The sequence below is a fragment of the Echiichthys vipera genome (assembly GCF_963691815.1).
Source record: "Echiichthys vipera genome assembly, chromosome: 20".
Classification (NCBI taxonomy): domain Eukaryota; kingdom Metazoa; phylum Chordata; class Actinopteri; order Perciformes; family Trachinidae; genus Echiichthys; species Echiichthys vipera.
Genome location: NC_139845.1, coordinates 8,871,585 through 8,890,700, shown reverse-complemented (window position 1 = coordinate 8,890,700; position 19,116 = coordinate 8,871,585). Strand labels below are relative to the sequence as shown.

The window sequence follows — 19,116 nt, the reverse complement described above, 5'->3', positions numbered from 1 at the left end:
AAATACAATCAATACCCACAGCCGTCTTTCTTCTGTATAGTAACAACAGAATGTTGTGTATTTTCTTTGTCATGAAGCAAGAGCCTTAGTTTTCTATTTTACTGCTTCATTTTATTATTTTAAGGATCTGAAAAGTCCAAGGGCGAATGATTCAGCAAGCTGGGTAATTTCCCTAACACTGTACATACTGTACTATGTTATCGTTTCATAATGTTTCTTTCAACTGCTTCCTACCAATAAATTCATACCTTAAGGAAACATTATGCTCAGTAGTGTTTTAGATGTATCCCTGCCCTTCTTTTTACTATAATCCTTATACCTAATACTGTAATCTTTCTCTCTCCCAGCCATCATTACCCAGACCTTTCTATACAAGTCTCATGCATTACCACTCTATGTACAGAAAGGAGTCAATGGCAAAGAGCTGTTGATGATTGTTTCGATCCAAGAGTGAAGATGCATTTGAGGTGTCGTTAACCACAAGGACAACTCAACCATGATAACAGCTGTAACCCTGTCATTAACACTGAGCAGAATGGCTGCAAAATACTTTGGTTCTGCCAGTGGGAACACGGCGTCTCGTCCTCGTTGGTGTGAATACGAAGGAATGTTGTTAGATTCAACAGGCATAAAGGCTTAGTGTCACAGAGTGTACAAATGCAAGTTTGTTTGTCTGATTACTGGAATTCAAGATTCTTCGAAGGTGCAAACTGCAACACACACGCAAGCCATATAGTGTGAACAATTGGATCAATAATATTACGGTCACTCACACATGCAGCTCCAGAGTATCGTCGCAAGCGGACCCTCTTGATGAGCTGTTTCAAACCGTGTAAGTCCTGCCAGTGTGCAGGGTGTGTTTTTGGTGGATGCAGTGGGTTTGCTATGCTGTGTGGATTTATATGAGCTTTCACTGCTGCATGAAATAGAAATAAATGCTCAGTTTCCACTGTGAAACATTTGTCGATGCTGGATTTGGTGTTTTTCCAGGTAGTATTTCTTCGTTTTTGGAGTGTTGTCTTGCAAATTATAGTTTTATGCCTGAAATAACATGAGGCCATTTCCAAGTTAATTTTAACCCAGTTCTGTGCTCGAGTTCTCCACGGGCAGCTTTGTCACACAGCTGCAGTCTGGGCCAACAGCTTTTGTCTCTCCAGTTTTGGCTCGGAGTTCGATGCACACGTTGTTTGAGAGCAAGAATGAAAGCTCTTCTTTCTGTGAATTTTATCAAAGGATTGATGTTAGACCGTGATCTGGTCCCTAATTTTCAGACAGTCAGACTGACAGTATGAGAGAGTTTTAACATTATATTTACAGACAATATATATTTTTTAATTGTTTTCTTGTGTGTTCTTGTGTTTGGCTGTGTGTAAATGTGTAATTGTGTATAGGAATGCAAGTCCTGGAGTGGAATGGTCTTCCTCTGACGGGGAAAACCTATGAAGAGGTACAAGGGCTCGTCGGGCAGCAATGCAATGAAGCAGAAGTGTGTGTCAGACTGTGAGTATACCCTTTGTCACTTACTATCCTTCTTTACCGTATTCTATTTTAAGTATGCCACACTCACGTTATTTCTTCATTTTCTACCTCATTTTTGAATTGTCACTTTGATCCATCATCTTCTTATTCCAATAATTTCTCCTTTTAAATTTGCTGCCTCTTCATTTCCCTGATTTTCCCCTCTAGTACTCTTTTTCTTTTTTCCAGACATGGTCACGACTTCAAAAAGATCAATTTCTGTCCAAATTACACATTGAATTCTATGAAATATCCACCTTTAAAATATAACCGGATTTCCCATACAATATTTTAAAGCTCATATACTGTAAAAAGTTAGATTCCCATGTCTCTTTTGATTATAAAGCATGTCGATATGCTATAAAAACCTGTGAGTCACCTGGATTTTGTACAGTTGTGATGTCACAACTATGATATAGGTATAAAGTGCTGCTACAGTGCCATTACAGTTATAGCTCGGATGCAAACACGGTGCAGAGATGCAGAGAGAGCAGATGCGGAAGATCTGGAAACACGAGCAAAAACAAATTTCACGAGATGGTCTTAAAGAGACAGGCGCTAAAACAGAGTGCTTTAAAATTATTAATATTGTTTAACATGAAAGCATATAAACATGTAATAGCAGAAACCTAAAATAGTATTAAAAAGTATGGACCTGAAAATGAGCAGAATATGCCCCCTTCAAAGTAAGTCATGAGTTATGAGTCAGTAATCAGTCCAATTTTATTTTTATTTGTTTACGGTGTCTATGGTTCTTCAGTTTTCATTTTCCTTCTTCTCTTTCTTCTCCTTTCTGCTTGAGCTTAAATTTCCAAAAGTATACCGTTTGACATTATATCCCTGTCCCTCAGTGATCTCAACATGCTGGCTGAGTCTGATGGTTCTGAGCATCTGGATTTCCATGAGCACAGCAAAGGTGAGCTAAAGCATTTCTTTAACTTCAACCCCAACATGCAATTGCTGCTTCTCACTTTTCCCCACCACTGTCCCCGTCTTCTCAGTGTTTCCCAATTAACTTTGTCTCTCACAGTTCTTAGACTCTCTTGTCATATCGCTTTCATCTACAATTCTCTCTTTTCTCAGCCATGCATTACTTGTGGCTTACTTGGTATTTCTGACTGCATCACAGTGGGATCATTAGATTGTTCTCAAAATAGCTCTCACACTGCCTTTAAACCTAACTTGAAGACGTTCTTTTCATGATTTCTGTCGCACTCTTTCTTGTATGTCTGGTGTGAACCCCTCTAGGTGATAGACCTCCCAGGTCTCCAGGTGTTGACCCCAAACAGCTGGCGGCTGAGCTGCAAAAGGTGTCCCAGCAGCAGGCTCCCACCTCCACCTCTTCCTCCGGCTTGCCCCCCACCACCTCAGCGACCTCCAGCCCTGGTCAGCCGGGCTCCCCCTCCATCAGCAAGAAACGCCACAGCAGCAAGGTTAGCCTTGGGAGCGTTTGTTTGTCATATGAAGCTTACAATAGATTTACTTTTTAATCTTAAAGAATACGTTGGTCACACATCAAAGTACATCCCTAAAGTGTACTGTCATTATAAACTGCTGGACAAATGGCTTTCTGCTTCATATAACTGCAGTTTTTATTTTGGTTTTTACAACATTGTTAACTTCCCAGGTTGCTTTTGGCAGGTATTATCAGTTTTAAAGAGCATTTCTAGAGGCATATTTATATTATCCAGTCTTCCCTGCTTGAACATAAAATTTTGATAAACATATTAAATTTACACTTAGTTTATTAAAATTCACCACAGCTCTTCTTTTTTTTCAGTAAAACAAAACCCTGTAACTTATATAAAAAGAATATTAAAACACCGGCATCAATTTCAAGAATTGAACTTGTTCAGCCTCAAGCACTTCAGTACAGTACAAAGAGTACATGCACAGTATGTACAGTACACCCACAGAAAACGCATCGTATCCACCTACAGATTTTTGCTTGCCGTATCTCATGATGTTGCTTTATTTCTTACAGACTGCAGAGGGAATGAAGACCCAGTCCCATCCCGTCTCAGGAGAGATACAGGTCTGTGTAACATAAGATTTAGCTCTGTAATAAAAGTTTAAATACAAGAATAGAGGGTGTGATCACTGTTAAATGGACTATCTATTTCAGCATTTCAAAATCACTGTTACAATTTAATGTGCTTCTTTTTGCAGCTTCAAATCCACTACGACAAGCAGCTTGGCAACTTAATCGTTCATGTCCTGCAGGCCAGAAACCTTGCCCCGGGTGACAACAATGGCTATTCTGACCCGTTTGTTAAAGTGTATCTCCTTCCAGGGAGAGGGTGAGTCAAGGGTTGGGAACCCGCAAGCACACCTTAAGTAGTTCAGGAAGGATGTCAATTTAGGATAAATGATTCAAAAATGAGAAAAATGTCCTAACTGTTCAAATTTGGTTAAAAGATTGAGAGAGATAGAAGTGTGTAAGATGTGACTGTTCTCATAGTTTTATTCTTTTGCACTGTTATAAAATGAATTTGAGCGTTATACCCATTGACATCCAGGCTACAAAGGTTAAGCTCAAACCTTATTTCCATTCATTTTAAAATCGATTTACAATTGATTTTGGCTTACCATGACATCTTTCAGTGTGCAGAACATGCCCTTTCTTTGGTATCAATTCCATTCCTATACACTGCACATCAGGTCCATCAGATGAAATGTTTTATAATGTAGCTCCAGTAGCGTGATATGAACTCCTTTTTATGGGATATATCAGCAGCCCCTTATCACTGCTGAATCAGAAAGACATAAAGATTATATTAAAGTTCTGAAATTGTTTGTGTTTATGTTGTTGACGGGCGTTCTACTGTAGGTGTGAGTGCAGTCAAAATCAATAGCTCTCATATTTACTTGTAATGGGATCCACACACTCTCATAAGGCCAGGCCTGTCTTTCTCACTGTGATTACACAGTAATGTAATTGACTCTCCCACCTTATCCATGAGGTCCCTTGAGAGATAGTTTTTATTCCAGGATCGTTTCAGATAAAAGCACTACTACATGGCTGTGGGATTTGCAGCCGCCACTCTCACAGGCCTTCAGTTTGACACATGAAGATGCAAACACCACTGTGGGTTTCAGACAGGGTTAGGGTTATGCGTATGGATTGGGAAAGTGGCACCCACAAGCCCTGCAGAAATCCTTCTGAAAGTGGTTACGGAAACATGCACACTTCAGCACGTGTGTGCAAATACTTGTGTATATGCTACATGTGTGTACACATGGACATGCTCATAGCTATCAGAGCACCAACTGCAATCCATACAGAGGCTTTTCAGTTGCATCACAGGTCTCCTGGCAACCGTGTGGAGCGGCTGTAGTAAAACGTGTGGTTATAAAGTTGAATACAAAGCAACCAGGAAAGACAGAATTTGGTAAAAAGTAATGTATATTTACATATAAAGCTGGAATTATGCTTCTCAAGGCTGCATGGAAGTGAATGTACATGGGTCTCTTTCAGACATATTTGCATAGGTGTCTTCCTTACCTGTCAACATGATCAAATACTTATCCCAATAGGAATTTTCCTAGCAACAAAGTAACTTGTACATAGTCACCAAGGTTATAAGTTATGATCTGAAGTACTGTATATATAAAATAAACCACTTGAAGGTAGGGCATCATCTGTGCATTATAAAGAGGGCATACCTTAGGTGGCAGTATAGAAATAGATTCAAAATAAACCACTTGGTGGTGGTGCACAGATTGTCCATTACAGAGAGGGGATGCATTTCTTGACACCTCCCACTGCCATGGACAAACGTATCACAGTTACCCATAATATCCTTATCTGCATAGTTTTGCAAAGATGTTTACATGTATCTCTGCAGGAACATAACTCCAGCTGACTTTGAAAGTGAAAAGTTTTGATAAATGACTGTACATTTGTGTCCAAATCTGGGTTGTCACACTATAACTTCTAGGGTTTCAGCCAAGATAAATTGATAATCCTTATGGTTTTCCCATTTTGAAGAATACCACTTTCAACTCTCATCATTTGCTAGCTAAAAAAATCATGTTACACATCTTAAGTTTGATTTTGGATTTACATACAACAGATGCGGCACCAGTCCTAATGCCAAGGACTCTATTCAAGAGACAAAGGTTTATAAATGCAATCAGCTGTTCACAGCTGTTCCATGGGCAGCAGATCTCCACTACGGTTGCCAATGGATGCGTTACATGACCTGAAAGCCCTCTCAACACAGTTCATGAGACACTAAAGCACAAATTCAAGCCACCGCTGCTGCTGCACACCACAGTCCACCACTCGTGCCCCTTTCCTAAACACACACTTAAGAAATTGCACACTAAACGTAAATCTACAGTGATTTCCCCTTCCCACATACACACTCACAGTCCACAGACACTCTTTGACCCCCCACCCTCCCTCTGACTATTGTTTCTGTATGTTGTTCTCTATATTTAATGCATGCTGGACCCTCTCAGTCAGGTCATGGTTGTCCAGAACGCCAGGTATGTGACTTGACCACTTTGGTACTTTGGTTCTGTTTTGGTTGTCAGTTTGATGAAGGTAACAAACGTCCAAATTGTTTTCTAAATGATCGGAAGCTTGTTGATACAAATCCGTTTGTTCAGTTCCACTAACTCTCTTAAATTGTGCATTTTCCCCGGCCCCCATATTCTCATGATGCTTAGTATTACAATTTCAAGGAGTTGAAACCCTAAATATTAACATCTTCCCATCTCTTCAACATTAACAAACTTACTTTCCCCTTAACTGACAATTGTTTTCCCAGCTAAGTGTTGTGTGTTCCTGGTAGATGGTCTGTTTTTGTTCTTAACCATTATAATTTGAAATCCTAACCTTGAACCTGACACCCTTTAGTTTGTCACTGTTTTGTGATTAAATTCCCTCAGTAATGTCCTACATCCTGCCCTGACATCGTACTGTACCCTTGATGCCTCGCCACATTCAAAACACACTCCCATTATTTTGCTCTGCAGTCCTTATCCATCCCATCATTTTCCAATATACAGTAGATTGTCCTTGTCTTTACCAAACTAACTCTTACAGACTTACTCATATCCTACAAGCTCAAATGAAACCCTACACACTGCAAAAAACATCCATCCAAGTAATTTATTCTATTCTAGTAAGTCTGTGATGATGTAAAATGTTCTTTCCTCAAAACAGGTGAAATAATTAGTCAGGAAGTCAGATTATGCAATTGTCTCTTATTCAAGTTGACTTCTTTTAAGGTACCATATTGTAAAAAGTGAGATACGATCTTTTTTTGGTTAAAAAGTAGGTTGAGACGACACGTAAATACTGGGAAATCACAATCACTCAATCCACACAGGCACACAGTCCTTATTCAGAAACCGTGCCTTTAAACAAGTCATCACAGCTATACTATATACTGTTTAGGTAGAAAGTGCTGCTACAGTGCAGTTACAGTCATCCCCCGACTGCAATGACAGTTCAGAGATGCAGAAAGCGCAGATGTGGAAGACTAAGAGTCGCTGTCCAATCAGAGCAGACTGGGATTTTTCAGGAGGGGGGCCTAAAACAGAGCGGTTGCAGACAGGAGCAGTTAAATGGAGCGGTTACATGTATATTCAGACAGACAGTAAAAGAAAAATAATTTGGTTTTTGAAAATAAAAGCATGTAAACATGCTACGTTGTAGTACAAAACCCAAAATACAACTAAGAACCTAAGTAAATATGTGAATATGGGACCTCTAAGGGTTTTTTTTTTCTTTTTGTATTCAGCCATCGACACTTTTATTTACAGGAGTGAGTGATTGGCAAGTACCAAAACAAGAATTTTATCCCAAATAAGTCAACCTCTTTTTCCAAACTGGCATACGTTTTCACTTGTTTTAAGGCATCAAAAATTTACAAGATTAATTGATTTGATAGACATCCAAATGGACTTTTTTGCAGCACACCCTGACATTGCACCCTGCCGTCCATGCACGTAGGCCCATACATTGTTACCGTCCAAACAATGTGCATCACATTCATTCTCTCCCTTCTACTGTCTACATTATTGTGCCAAATATATTGTGCTCACTGCATTGTGGTGGCCCACTATCCTGCAGGGCTTTTGCATGTTTGTGAGCAAGAGTATCTTGTTGTGATGTGTTCCCCCAGTGCTGAAAACAAGAGGAGGTCCAAACACGCAGGCAAGAGTCTCAACCCTGAGTGGAACCAGACTGTCATCTATAAAAACATCCACCTGGAGCAAGTATGTCATCACATTTCTCACAGGAATAGCTGCACACATTCAGAGTCGCAGACCCGGGTCATATTATCTTAAATGTTTGACAGTGTTATTCAAATAATATGTATTAAAAACGTGACAGAAAGATGCTGATTTTGGGTAGTGTACTTTCTAGAACCCTACAATAATCAATGCATGTAACGCACAAACAAGAGACATTCTATGCCCTTCGATAGCTCAGTTGGTAGAGCGGAGGACTGTAGTGGTTACATCAGGCATCCTTAGGTCGCTGGTTCAAATCCGGCTCGAAGGAGTGGCTTTTGGGGGCGGCAGTAGCTCAGTCCATAGGTGACTTGGCTGGGAACCGTAGTGTCGCTGGTTCAAGTCCCTGTGTGGAGCATGGACTGGTAGCTGGAGAGGTGCAGGTTCATCTCCTGGGCACTGCCGAGGTGCTGTTGAGCAAGGCACTGAACCCCCAATTCCTCGGGGCGCTGGTCACTGGCAGCCCCCGCGCTCTAACATCTCTCCTTAATTGCATGTATAGGTCCTGGTTGTGCATGTGTGTATTTCGGGCCTGTGTTTGTAACATGTATCATAATAAGAGTGTGGGATAAAAATAAAGTAATTCTTCTTCTTCTAAATGATGATATTGCCTTTTCTCTGCTGGCATGCTGACTAGCATAGTGGCCATTGGTTTTAGTAGAGCAGATGGATATGCCGTTGGGATTTAATTATATCATTTTAGATCCCATTTTAGTTTAATTGAACCCATATTAATCATAGCAAATATGTGGACTTCTGTTGTCCGCATCTTTTAAGCTGCTGAATTTCTGCTCCCACTTTAAGCCCTGATCATATGTTTTTTCTTTAAGGTTTAATTTGCCATTTTATTATGCACTTAAATAAGATAGTTAGTCACTATGAAGATACATTAACTTATATCTGTGTGTATGTGTGTCAGCTGAGAAAGAAGACCCTGGAGGTGAGCGTGTGGGACTATGACAAGTGCTCCTCTAATGATTTCCTAGGAGAGGTAAACATCTTTGACATTACGTTCAGTTTAGTTTTGTACCTAGACGTTTTTATGCATTTGCGCATTAAATTGATGTGTTTGTTCTCAGGTCCTTATTGACCTGTCCAACACAGCCCAGTTAGACAACGTTCCACGGTGGCTCCTCCTGAAGGAGCAAAGCGAGGGGGACCACCACCGGCGCTCCCACTCAGGCCAGGGCCGACACAGTTCATCTAAACCCTCCTCGCAGCACTCCTCCCCTAAAACCACTGGCTCCACACATGACAATCAGGATTCCCCAAAATCATCCGTCATCAAGAGCCGAAGCCACGGGATCTTTCCAGATCCAGCCAAGGGTAGGACACGATGAAATTCCCTCAGCTGCTTGACTTTATCACTGTCATCCCCTAACAAGTGTCTGTACTTTGCTGCCTCTGCTATTTCTGTTTCCCTTTCCTCTTCTTGGAGTTCTTTCTTCTTCACACTTCTCTTACTTCGCGCTCTTCCTGTCACTGCTTCTGTCGTCTGTTTCTACTCACTATCTCGATGTCTACCTGTTTCTCTCCCAGTCTTTTCTTTCTACCAGCACCTTCTTATGCCCATTTTTGCACACTCGTCATAGCAGCTTCATGCTTTTTGCTTTCTCATGGTCTGTTTTCTTGGTTGCCATGATGTCACCCAGCCCAGAGGCCTAGCCTTAGCTTCCCTCTGTCTTTCTTCTAACACAGAGGGCAACATGGCCGTGGAAGGCTTTGAATTATCCCCAAATTTAGGAAAATAATACAACCTGAAACATGAAAATCATAGACTTAAATAAGGCAGTTACCGTGCTGGCTAAATTAAGTTTCTCCCTAGTCAGCTACTTAATCCCCACGAAAGGTAACATATAAGTTCACTAAAGTTAAGGGAATATCTTTTTTGGTAATTTGGTGAATCTGGTTGTTTTAGACACGCAGGTGCCCACTATCGAGAAATCTCACAGTAGCCCTGGCACATCGAAGCCTTCCCCGTCCGAGGGCCAGAGCCAAAGCCACAGCCACGGACAAAGCCAACACTCTCGCTCGCACGGCGCTTCACGCTCCTGCAAAAGTGCCGCGCGGCAACACCATCAGGACAGCGGCACTGGAAGTGGCGGAGGCACTGCCGTAGCAACGGGCGATGCCCCACAGCAGTCACAGCAGCAGCCACCGCAACGCCTCCAACCAAGTAAACCAAGACGCAAATAAAAGCCTACGCAGCATGGCCTCCTCGCACTCATATGTTCTACCTTCTGTTAATTTTTTTCTATTCCTTTAGTTTTCCTTTTCTATTCTTGGTTTTCCCCTCAACCTTTACACCCTCTGGTCCTCTTCCCCGTTGTATTCACAGTGTGTCAGCCAATCACCGCTTCTCTTCTGTATGTACTCACAAGTGTGTAGATCCAGCACCTCACCTGTACTGTAGCACACTGTCTTTGACCTTCCTAAGTTTGACCCATTTTTAATTAACCCAAAGAGGCGTAATTATCACAGGCCAGTTCTAACTACTTTAAACATTAAAAAAGTAAACAGGCTTTATGCTAAATCGTATTCTCTTTGATATAAAGTTAAACATAAATACTGTATGTATACATGTATCTAGGTTGAAGTTAGGTTTTGCTGTTTTGAATAGAAATGTAAAGCCATTAACCTTACTCAGGGTGAGTATGACAGTACCCAGAGTCTGAAAAGGAAACAGCCGAGTTGTAGGACACACTCTGAAGTAACAAATCAGCAAAATCTGTTAATTACTGTCAGAGAACAGCAACATCTCCGGCTCTCCCAAATGACAAGAAAAGCAAATGAGGTACTTTACAAGTTCAGTTTATGGAGCAGAGTTTACTGGGAAAAAGTTTCTGCTCCCAAAAGAGGTTTCTGTTCACTAGCTAGCAGTTGAATATTTTGGATTTATTGGTCTAAGCAGTAAAACAGAAGAAAGTTGCAATCCCACCCCCTCCCCAAAATATCATGAACCTCTTTTGGTGGTTTTAATTATTTTTCGAGTTATTTTTTTTAATTTCCTTTTTGTTAACAAACAACGACCAGCTTTTCTGAAGCTCCTTCACTCAGATGGCTGTGCATGAAGTCCACTAACCCCCCTTTTTTGTTTGAACAACTATCGGACTCACGATGCACCTCAGTCGATGCTGCACACCCCTCCTAGTGACATGCAGGAGGGGCGAATGTGCACTGCACACTGTGGCTGCATGTGACTGACAAGTCAAGCTGGTTGCCATGGTGAAGATAAACCACTCTCTGAATCTTCATCTCGCTCCTCCCTCCTTCCATCTTAAACTGCGACCCTATGACTTTTGTTCCCTGGCGTTGACCCCCTGACACCTGACCTGCGGAAACAAACACATCCAGGCCAAAGAGGCCGCCTCTCACTGAGGCACCAGAGACACAGCGTAGTGGGTGTTCTCACCATACAGAGAGCCCAGTCTGATTGGCTGCCTGCCCTGCCATCCATTGTGTCGGCCAAAGGGAGCAGAACAGACGGTCGACACCTGACTCTAAGGAAGGCCGTGTCAGAAGAGAGGCCGCGGAGCACAGGAGGTGAGCGTTTGCCCAAGAGTCTCCCCTCTGTCGTGTGACTGAAGCACAGATGGAGCAAGGAGAGAAAGAGAGAGTGAAAGAGAGCTTGCGATACTACTAACGCACACCTGCAGAAAGAGAGAGGGGAGTCATACAAGCTAATAAGAGAGCCAGGAAGACAGAGAAAAAGTTGCACTCAGCCACATCACCAGAGATCCATGCAGCTAGACGCGCTTTCTTAACGGCCTCCAACACAGTTCACTAATACCAAGAAATGAATGTATCTCTGTGCCACTGCCAGGTCTGATGCGTCACGACTCCCCCATTGCTTCATTGAACTGGTATTAGTGAGCTTTGACAATGCCCCAATGAAAACGTGTTGAGTGGCTTGAAAGAACAGATGTGTCGGCATGGATTCTGTTCTGCACCACATCCACGCATCTCACATCATTCATACTCTATCTCACTGCCTGATCAGTTTGACTATAAAATGTTGACATCTTAACATTTATTTCTTAAAGAATAACATCTATGATATGTTTTTTTTGTAAATTTGTAACAAAAAGTGCGTTCATAAACTTCCTAAAAATCTAATTTGATTTTTAAACTAAACTAATACTATGATTGAGATTTTAGATGATTATGAATAGCTCATATACAGCAGATGACTAACAATGTCAGTAGGGTCTAAGTGCCTCTTGTTTGGTCTACCTTTGCATAAACATGTGATGTTTTTCTGAATTTATTTGTCCGTGTCATGTTAAAGCTTTATATGTGAGTTATTACTGTTGTCTTTGTCTGAGCGAAAGATTCTTAGTACTGTTTGTTCATATGCTTCTTGCGAGTCCACAGTGTTTGTGTGCTATTCATTAGTCTTCTGTGCTTTGAACCCTTTTGACGGCAACATAAATTTTAAGTTTTAAGTTTATTATGATGGATTTTACCGGCTGAAGATTTTAACTAATGCGTCTTGGCCTTAGTTTTTACAATCTTGGATCCGGCAGAGGTGCAATTTTTCTTCCTGTCTCTTTGTCGTGATGGGTGTGGTCATATCTTTGCACAGCTCGGTCGAGCTACAGATCAGGTGATGCCCCGGTCACAGCAGCCTCACTGGACAGCGGCCTGAGTGGCAGCGCTTACAGCCTATTGGACGAAGAAGGAGAGACAAACGAGGTGGACAGTGCCATCTTCCAGGTTCCCCGACTGTGAGTCATCTTCAATACTTTTATCCTACAAACTTCAGTTTCACCTTTTGGAGGTGTTTTAAATGTTTATATAATGTTAAACTTAACACAGTACATGAAACTGTTGTGGAGTTTTGTCATTTCTGACATTGTTACCCCTCTCTTTAGTGGAAAGATCCCAAATGGCACAGACGTGATGAAATCATCAATGGGACATGGTGACACTGAAGGTTAGGCATACAGTACTGTCCCCTATTTTCTCTTTTCTTATTTATTTTAAAGCTACCATATCGTAAAAAGTGTGATTTTTATTATAAAGCATGTTGATATGCTATATAAATACGCTCAATCCACAGAGAAATGCAATGTCGGGACTTCTGTACAGTGATGTCACAACTATACTGATGTAGAGGTGCTACAGTGCTGTTACAGTGCTTTTACAGTCATTCCCCAGCTGCATTGTCAGTGCAGAGAAGCTGAGATGCTGAGAGCGCAGATGTGGTAAACCTGGATAAGCTGATCAGAGCAGGGCTTTTTTAGGAGGGTTGAAGGAGGGTAAAGAGACAAGTGCTAAAACAGAGCTTTTCAGACAGAGGGTGAATACAGGTACTGTATGTTCAGACAGACAGTGTGACATCAACACATGTAAACGTGTTCCAGAAGAAACCCAAAATACAAGTATGACCTGAAAATAAGCAGAAAAATGGAATGTATATGCATCATTCACATCTTATGTAGACCTATTGACTAATTCATCTGCAGGTTATTTTTCATTAATCATCCTTGCTGCTTTTCCTTATTTCTCCTTCCTGCCTGTGACGTTTTGAATCAAGTAATTATTATTAATGCAAAGGCTTCAAGATGACCTTAAAGAGCTAGAACGAGGTATTTTTGTATTTAAAACTTACATACACTTACATATTATTACATACAAATACGGATGAGCACATTAACACATTCATTCGTATTTACATGGTTCCTGCATTTCTTTGTGATCGGCTCTCTGTTCCCTCAGCCTTTTTGTGTCAACCTGCTCTCTCTTCTGGTCATAAACACACAAACACACATGCACGTACGCGCGCACACACACACACTCACACACATACACACACACGGTCTTGTTGACCCAGCTTTCAAAGCCGTCATTTCTATTCAGTTTCCAAGGCAACCAGAAGACAGGCAGATCTCCTCATAACTTCTAGCCAACCCAGTTAAACAAATAAATGAGATTGCCTGCATGTCATGCCTGATATTACTCATCATGAGAGTACACCCAGTGTCCAGCAGAGGGCAGTCACATGCAGAAGAGGCCTCATTTCAAAGAGGGAGTGAGAGAACAGAGTAGTACATATTTCACTGTGTCTAGCTAATTCTATCTGTGTGTATTCAGGCAAGTCCCAGGTAATGGGGGAGATAAAGATTGCTCTGAAGAAGGAGGTTAAGACAGAGGGTGAGCAACTGGTCCTTGAGATTCTTCAATGTCGTAACATCACCTACAAGTTCAAGTCTCCAGACCACCTGCCAGGTAATGTAAAACAGCAATACACACACCATACCATTGCTAACATTCATGCAGCAAGAAAACAAAAACTTTTACAAGGTCTCAATTTTCATTAAATCAATAGTTTTTTTTTATTTACTACCCTCTGACTCATTGTTTTCATTTATGTTCATCAATTCTGTCAAAGTCTCTTCAGAGAATTCAAAGACAATTATATGTGATACATATCATTTTCATCATTTCAATATTTGACAGCTGGGAGGCCCACACAGCCCACACTGTTTTAGAAGGACTAGCATCTGAGATGCCATAAAAGCCCTGCCAATTTTTCTAGATGCAAGCCACAGGTGTTGTGACAGTGTTTTCCTTCCAATGTCCCCTTAGAAAGCGGCATGAGGCCTATACTTAAACTAGTCTGCAATAATATACTGCAGGGCTATTCCATTATATTGTAAAGGAGGGCACATTTCCGTAAAGCTAATGACCCAGGGCCGGACATTTTCCATGAGCCGTTATTCTCATTACACATGACACAACACTCATTTTCAATCATAATTCATCACTAAATAAATGTTTTTTTTAATAATATTTAAAAAACGTATACATTTAGAACATGATTAGAATTTAATATTTTAAATATAACTAAATATTGGCTAGTGCCGTATAAACTCAATAATACCTCACTGGAAACTGATCTTAAATATCAGTACCATAAATCACATTCCTGACACCACAATACTGAGTGAGTTTAGAAAGAATGAAGAACACAGACATCAGTCAGTATCAGTCCTCTGTCCTCCCTCTGAGGTTAATCAGGTATGATGATGTCATTGCTGTGCATATTAAGTAGAAGTTAATGTGCAGGTCCAGCAGAGGAGGGGATATTTGGTAAAAAGAAGCAAAATATTAGAAAGTAAAAGACGATATCTCCTTGTTAAATTTTCCCAGTCTAAATGTGTTAACTCAAATTTTAATACAAATGTGAAAAAATAATTTCCGCTGTTCAAGGTTTATTTTTGTTTTTCCAAAAAATGTTATCAGTTACTGTATTGAATTGTAGTTGTATTAATTTATAATAATTATATAATTTATCACTATTTTACAGTCAAAAATGATAGTATATATGACATTATTTAGATTACATTAAAACCCTATGAACACTGGACAGAGATGTATCTGGTGTACACAGCAACATCAGACTTCTCTTCCCTTACTAGAGCGCAGCTTCCCTCCCACCTCACCTCCCCTTGAAATATTTACATCTCTATACCCAAGCTGCCTGTCACTTGTTTGATTTCACTTCCAGATGGGATCTGCACACAGGATTATTTCCATTGACAGTATGTAGAAAGTGCAGCATGTATAGCAGAGACTTACATTAAACATTATTGTTGGCTATGTGCATACGTGTCTATTTCTAAAGCTTGAATGGAGAGTTTCTTCTCTACATTTTGGGGCCTTGACTTTTTACACAAGCAAAAAAATATTTAGTTTTTACCAAAACCTGTTTTAAAGTAGGTAAGAAAATGTAATCATACGTATATTCACTCTTCCACATTGCTGTATATACACACTTGAAAATAGGTCGCTAGTGCTTCTCTCCATGGTTAATATGTTTAACTGTTTTTATAATAAATGTGGGGGAACATTAGTTCCTGGGTAGGTAGTGTGGTCTGACAATGCGAGACTAGTGCCTGGGTTTAGGTCCTGTATTTGCATAATTCAATATAAGAAGAGTTTGGTTTGGGTTCAGTAGGCTCAGTAGGCAGGAAGCCTAGAAAATGGTGATTGTTAGTCTACACAGGTCTCATCTCCTCAGCTCTGGTAGAGGAGTAGGGTCGATTCTTTGCAGACTGAAAACAGAGCCTGGGAGAGACGCAGAGGTCTGATCTTCACTCTTCACTCCCCAAGGTTAATATGGAAGATTTTGCCTAATACTGCCAAAAATAAGCTGCCTACTGAGCCTTTAAACACCATAAACATGATGAATAATAGTATGTAGGTACTTTGGGTTTAATTGGATCAATAGTGACTATCAAATGAAATATTTGATAAGGAAAATTAATAAAGAAAAATTACTAAAAATTAATAACTTCAATTTATTAAAAACGTCACACGGAGAACCAATCAAATATAGTGCCTTGACTCACGTTCAGATTATGAGATTGAGTATTCTCAATAAACTTACCGTTAATCAAGGAAATATTAGTTATCACCAATAATTATCAAAGATAATAATAAAAATGACTCTAGTCAAACCAGAGTTCCTCGGGGCACCACCGTCATAGACGGAGTGATAACTAATATTAAAGTCTCATAAAATAAATTAAACTACTAATTAAGGGTTAAACACCGATAAATATAATAGTTTAATTAGTTGAAGGATTTAAGAAGTTCTTTTCTTAGTAGAAGCTGGCTCATTCATCTTTGTGTAATATTAAATAATCAGACATATGGTAAACATAAACATTTATTAACAAATTAATAAATGCAACAAACAAAACACAATAAACTAACTAAAGCTAACAACAAACGTATGTTTGTGTGTATGTGTGTGTGTGTGTGCGTGTGTGTGTGTGTGTGTGAGAGAGAGAGAGACAAAGAGAAGAGGTGGGGGCTCGAAGAAGGTGTGAACATTCTCTTTGTTACACAAGGCCGGAAGCCTGATCTCTCAGTTCCTATGACAGTTACAATTGTTTCTAGCCGTTCATAAAGTCCTATAACATGTAGTAATGCCCAGTTGGTGATTAGTTACCAGTCCATGAGATAGGAGATGTTTTGCGTTGCTAGATGCCAGCAGCTGGGTTGAAGAAAGAAAACTCTGTGGTAGTTCTTGTCTGATTGTGGCTCTTAGGCAAAAGAGGATTCGGATCGCTCTGCGCTGTGCTCAGTTGAGGATAACCGGTTGGTTAACCTTTGTGGTGATCCCACACCATAGGCCAGGTCCAGGGCCGAGGGGACAGCGGGAAGCTGGTCTCCTGGAGTTGAGTGATTGCGTAGAGAGAGCGGGAGGAAGATCCGGGAGCAAGATCTAGTAGAAAGGGTCAGTAGAAAAGGGAGCGAGAGATTGTGTGCTTCACTTTATATAGGCCCGGATGATGTCATCACCTGGGGGTCAATTCAGCCAATGAACAGTTTGGGTGCCTTGGAGGATTCACACCTGGGTGTGACCTGTTGTGGGGGTGAAGGCATTTTGAGGTCTTTGTTCCAGCAGGCTGTGGGTTTTACTTTTAATCAAACTGACAGTTCGAGTTAATCCAGAAAATGAACAATCATCTTTGGGCGCCGGTTGCACCTACAAGTAACAGAATACATTTGGATTTGACAGTGCTTTAAATATGCATATAGACAACACACAAAATGGAATAACCGTGTCAAACTACAATACTGTTATATTTATTATCCATATAAGAGTGGATGGCACTTTAAATGAAGACATTAACAGTTATAAAATGGCTTTACCCAGGCCAAAATCACAGTAAGAAATTCAGTATTATGTCAGCTTTATACTGATGTGTGTGTGTGTGTGTTTGTGTGTGTTTGTCCACAGATCTGTATGTGAAGCTTTATGTGGTGAACATTGCCACCCAAAAAAGGATCATCAAGAAGAAGACCAGAGTGTGTCGTCATGACCGCGAGCCATCTTTTAACGAAACTTTCCGCTTCTGTATGAACCCAGCTGGACACGCTCTACAGGTAATTCTACTCCAGTCCCAAACACACACAACAGGAGGATTTCTTAACCACATATTTTACTTAACAACTAAATGACACACTGCTTTCTGTTCTTCTCACACCAGCTGTTCCTGGTGTCCAACGGTGGCAAGTTTTTAAAGAAGACCCTGATTGGGGAGGCCTATGTGTGGCTCGACAAAGTCGACCTACGCAAGCGAGTGGTGAGCTGGCACAAGCTGCTCGCCAGCACCGCCCAGATCCACTCATAGAAGGAGACCGATCTAAAAAAAAGAGCCTGAGAGGTTTCTGACATCTGGGGACGCTTAAGTTCAACTTGTGTAACACTCATCCACTCTTGTTAGGTGGGGGAGAGGGTGGTTTGGGTACGAGAGGGGGCAAAATATCTCTTTCTTCAGTCTTCGTTTCAGGGCTCAGAGTTTTTTGAAGATGTTTCGGTTCGTAAGGGCAGTTCTGAATGATGGTTTCTGTCGTGCAGGAAGTTGGAAGGAAGTAGTTATGTGTTTACAGGAAATGAACATAGGTTTACAGGACGTACAGTGTGCAGTAGTGTTGCCGCGGATGAGGAGAACACAAGTGCTGAGTTCAGAGGTTAAGCACGGAATCAACCAGGTATTACACACTTTAATTCACAACACACACACACACACACACACACACACATGCACGCATATTTAAGACAACTTTGCACACTCATTCATGCAGAAGAGAAATTTTAATTCTACAGGGAATGGACACACTTGTGGATTTTAGTTTATTTATTTAGATGTTTTATCCATGAAAGATTTTCCTCATTGCTTTATTATGAGCACAGAGTTTTATTGATTTACAAAGCATTTTGGGAATGAAATATTGAAGACTCCGCTACGGAGACCTCGTATTTATTTTTGTATTATGATATTAGTGTAGAGTTCTATCATTTGCCTTCTCCTCGATTATTTAAGTACTTAGAAATCTATCCTGGGAAGGAAGCAAAGTATATTTTATAGCACACTACCTAGCATTCCAGTTCAAGAGAAAAAATAAATCTCAGCAAGCATGAATTTATTGACAAAAACATCTCCTTGTTCACTTTGACCCCATCTTTTCTCTCCTTAAATGTTCACTCAGTTCTATCAGATGATGATTATTGTTTAATAATAATCAATATTGATATATATATATATCAAATTGGACACTATATATTGTGCGCATGAGTCTATCTGGTATGCAGTGCCACATGTTCTGCACAAAAAAATCACCTCTAAGGTTCACTCTGTATATAGTGAAGTGTCATAGCTGGAAATGGACTATAACATATATATAGATATATATAGATATATATAGATATATAGATATCTTTATCACAGACAATCGAGTCTTGATGATTGTGACATAGAAATTTTATTTACCCATGATGCCCCTTAGAATGTCAGGAATGTCACATTTACCATATGAGATTTAAGT

The 19,116-nt window shown here is 40.4% G+C and overlaps 1 protein-coding gene across 1 annotated transcript in view; it reads left to right on the top strand.

The window, feature by feature from the left end:
* Positions 1 to 17,921, top strand: part of pcloa (piccolo presynaptic cytomatrix protein a) — a gene marked incomplete at both ends in the record, with an annotated part of 57,547 nt that extends 39,626 nt beyond the window's left edge. The window contains 15 exons of the mRNA XM_083934940.1: positions 1,392 to 1,500; positions 2,370 to 2,434; positions 2,767 to 2,951; positions 3,503 to 3,553; positions 3,688 to 3,818; positions 5,986 to 6,012; positions 7,659 to 7,752; positions 8,690 to 8,761; positions 8,850 to 9,096; positions 9,689 to 9,946; positions 12,356 to 12,497; positions 12,645 to 12,706; positions 13,867 to 14,001; positions 17,528 to 17,673; positions 17,778 to 17,921. Of these exons, the coding sequence (XP_083791066.1) occupies positions 1,392 to 1,500; positions 2,370 to 2,434; positions 2,767 to 2,951; positions 3,503 to 3,553; positions 3,688 to 3,818; positions 5,986 to 6,012; positions 7,659 to 7,752; positions 8,690 to 8,761; positions 8,850 to 9,096; positions 9,689 to 9,946; positions 12,356 to 12,497; positions 12,645 to 12,706; positions 13,867 to 14,001; positions 17,528 to 17,673; positions 17,778 to 17,921 (1,868 nt within the window). The remainder of the gene's footprint in view (positions 1 to 1,391; positions 1,501 to 2,369; positions 2,435 to 2,766; positions 2,952 to 3,502; positions 3,554 to 3,687; positions 3,819 to 5,985; positions 6,013 to 7,658; positions 7,753 to 8,689; positions 8,762 to 8,849; positions 9,097 to 9,688; positions 9,947 to 12,355; positions 12,498 to 12,644; positions 12,707 to 13,866; positions 14,002 to 17,527; positions 17,674 to 17,777) is intronic.
* Between the last annotated feature and the right edge of the window lie 1,195 nt (positions 17,922 to 19,116).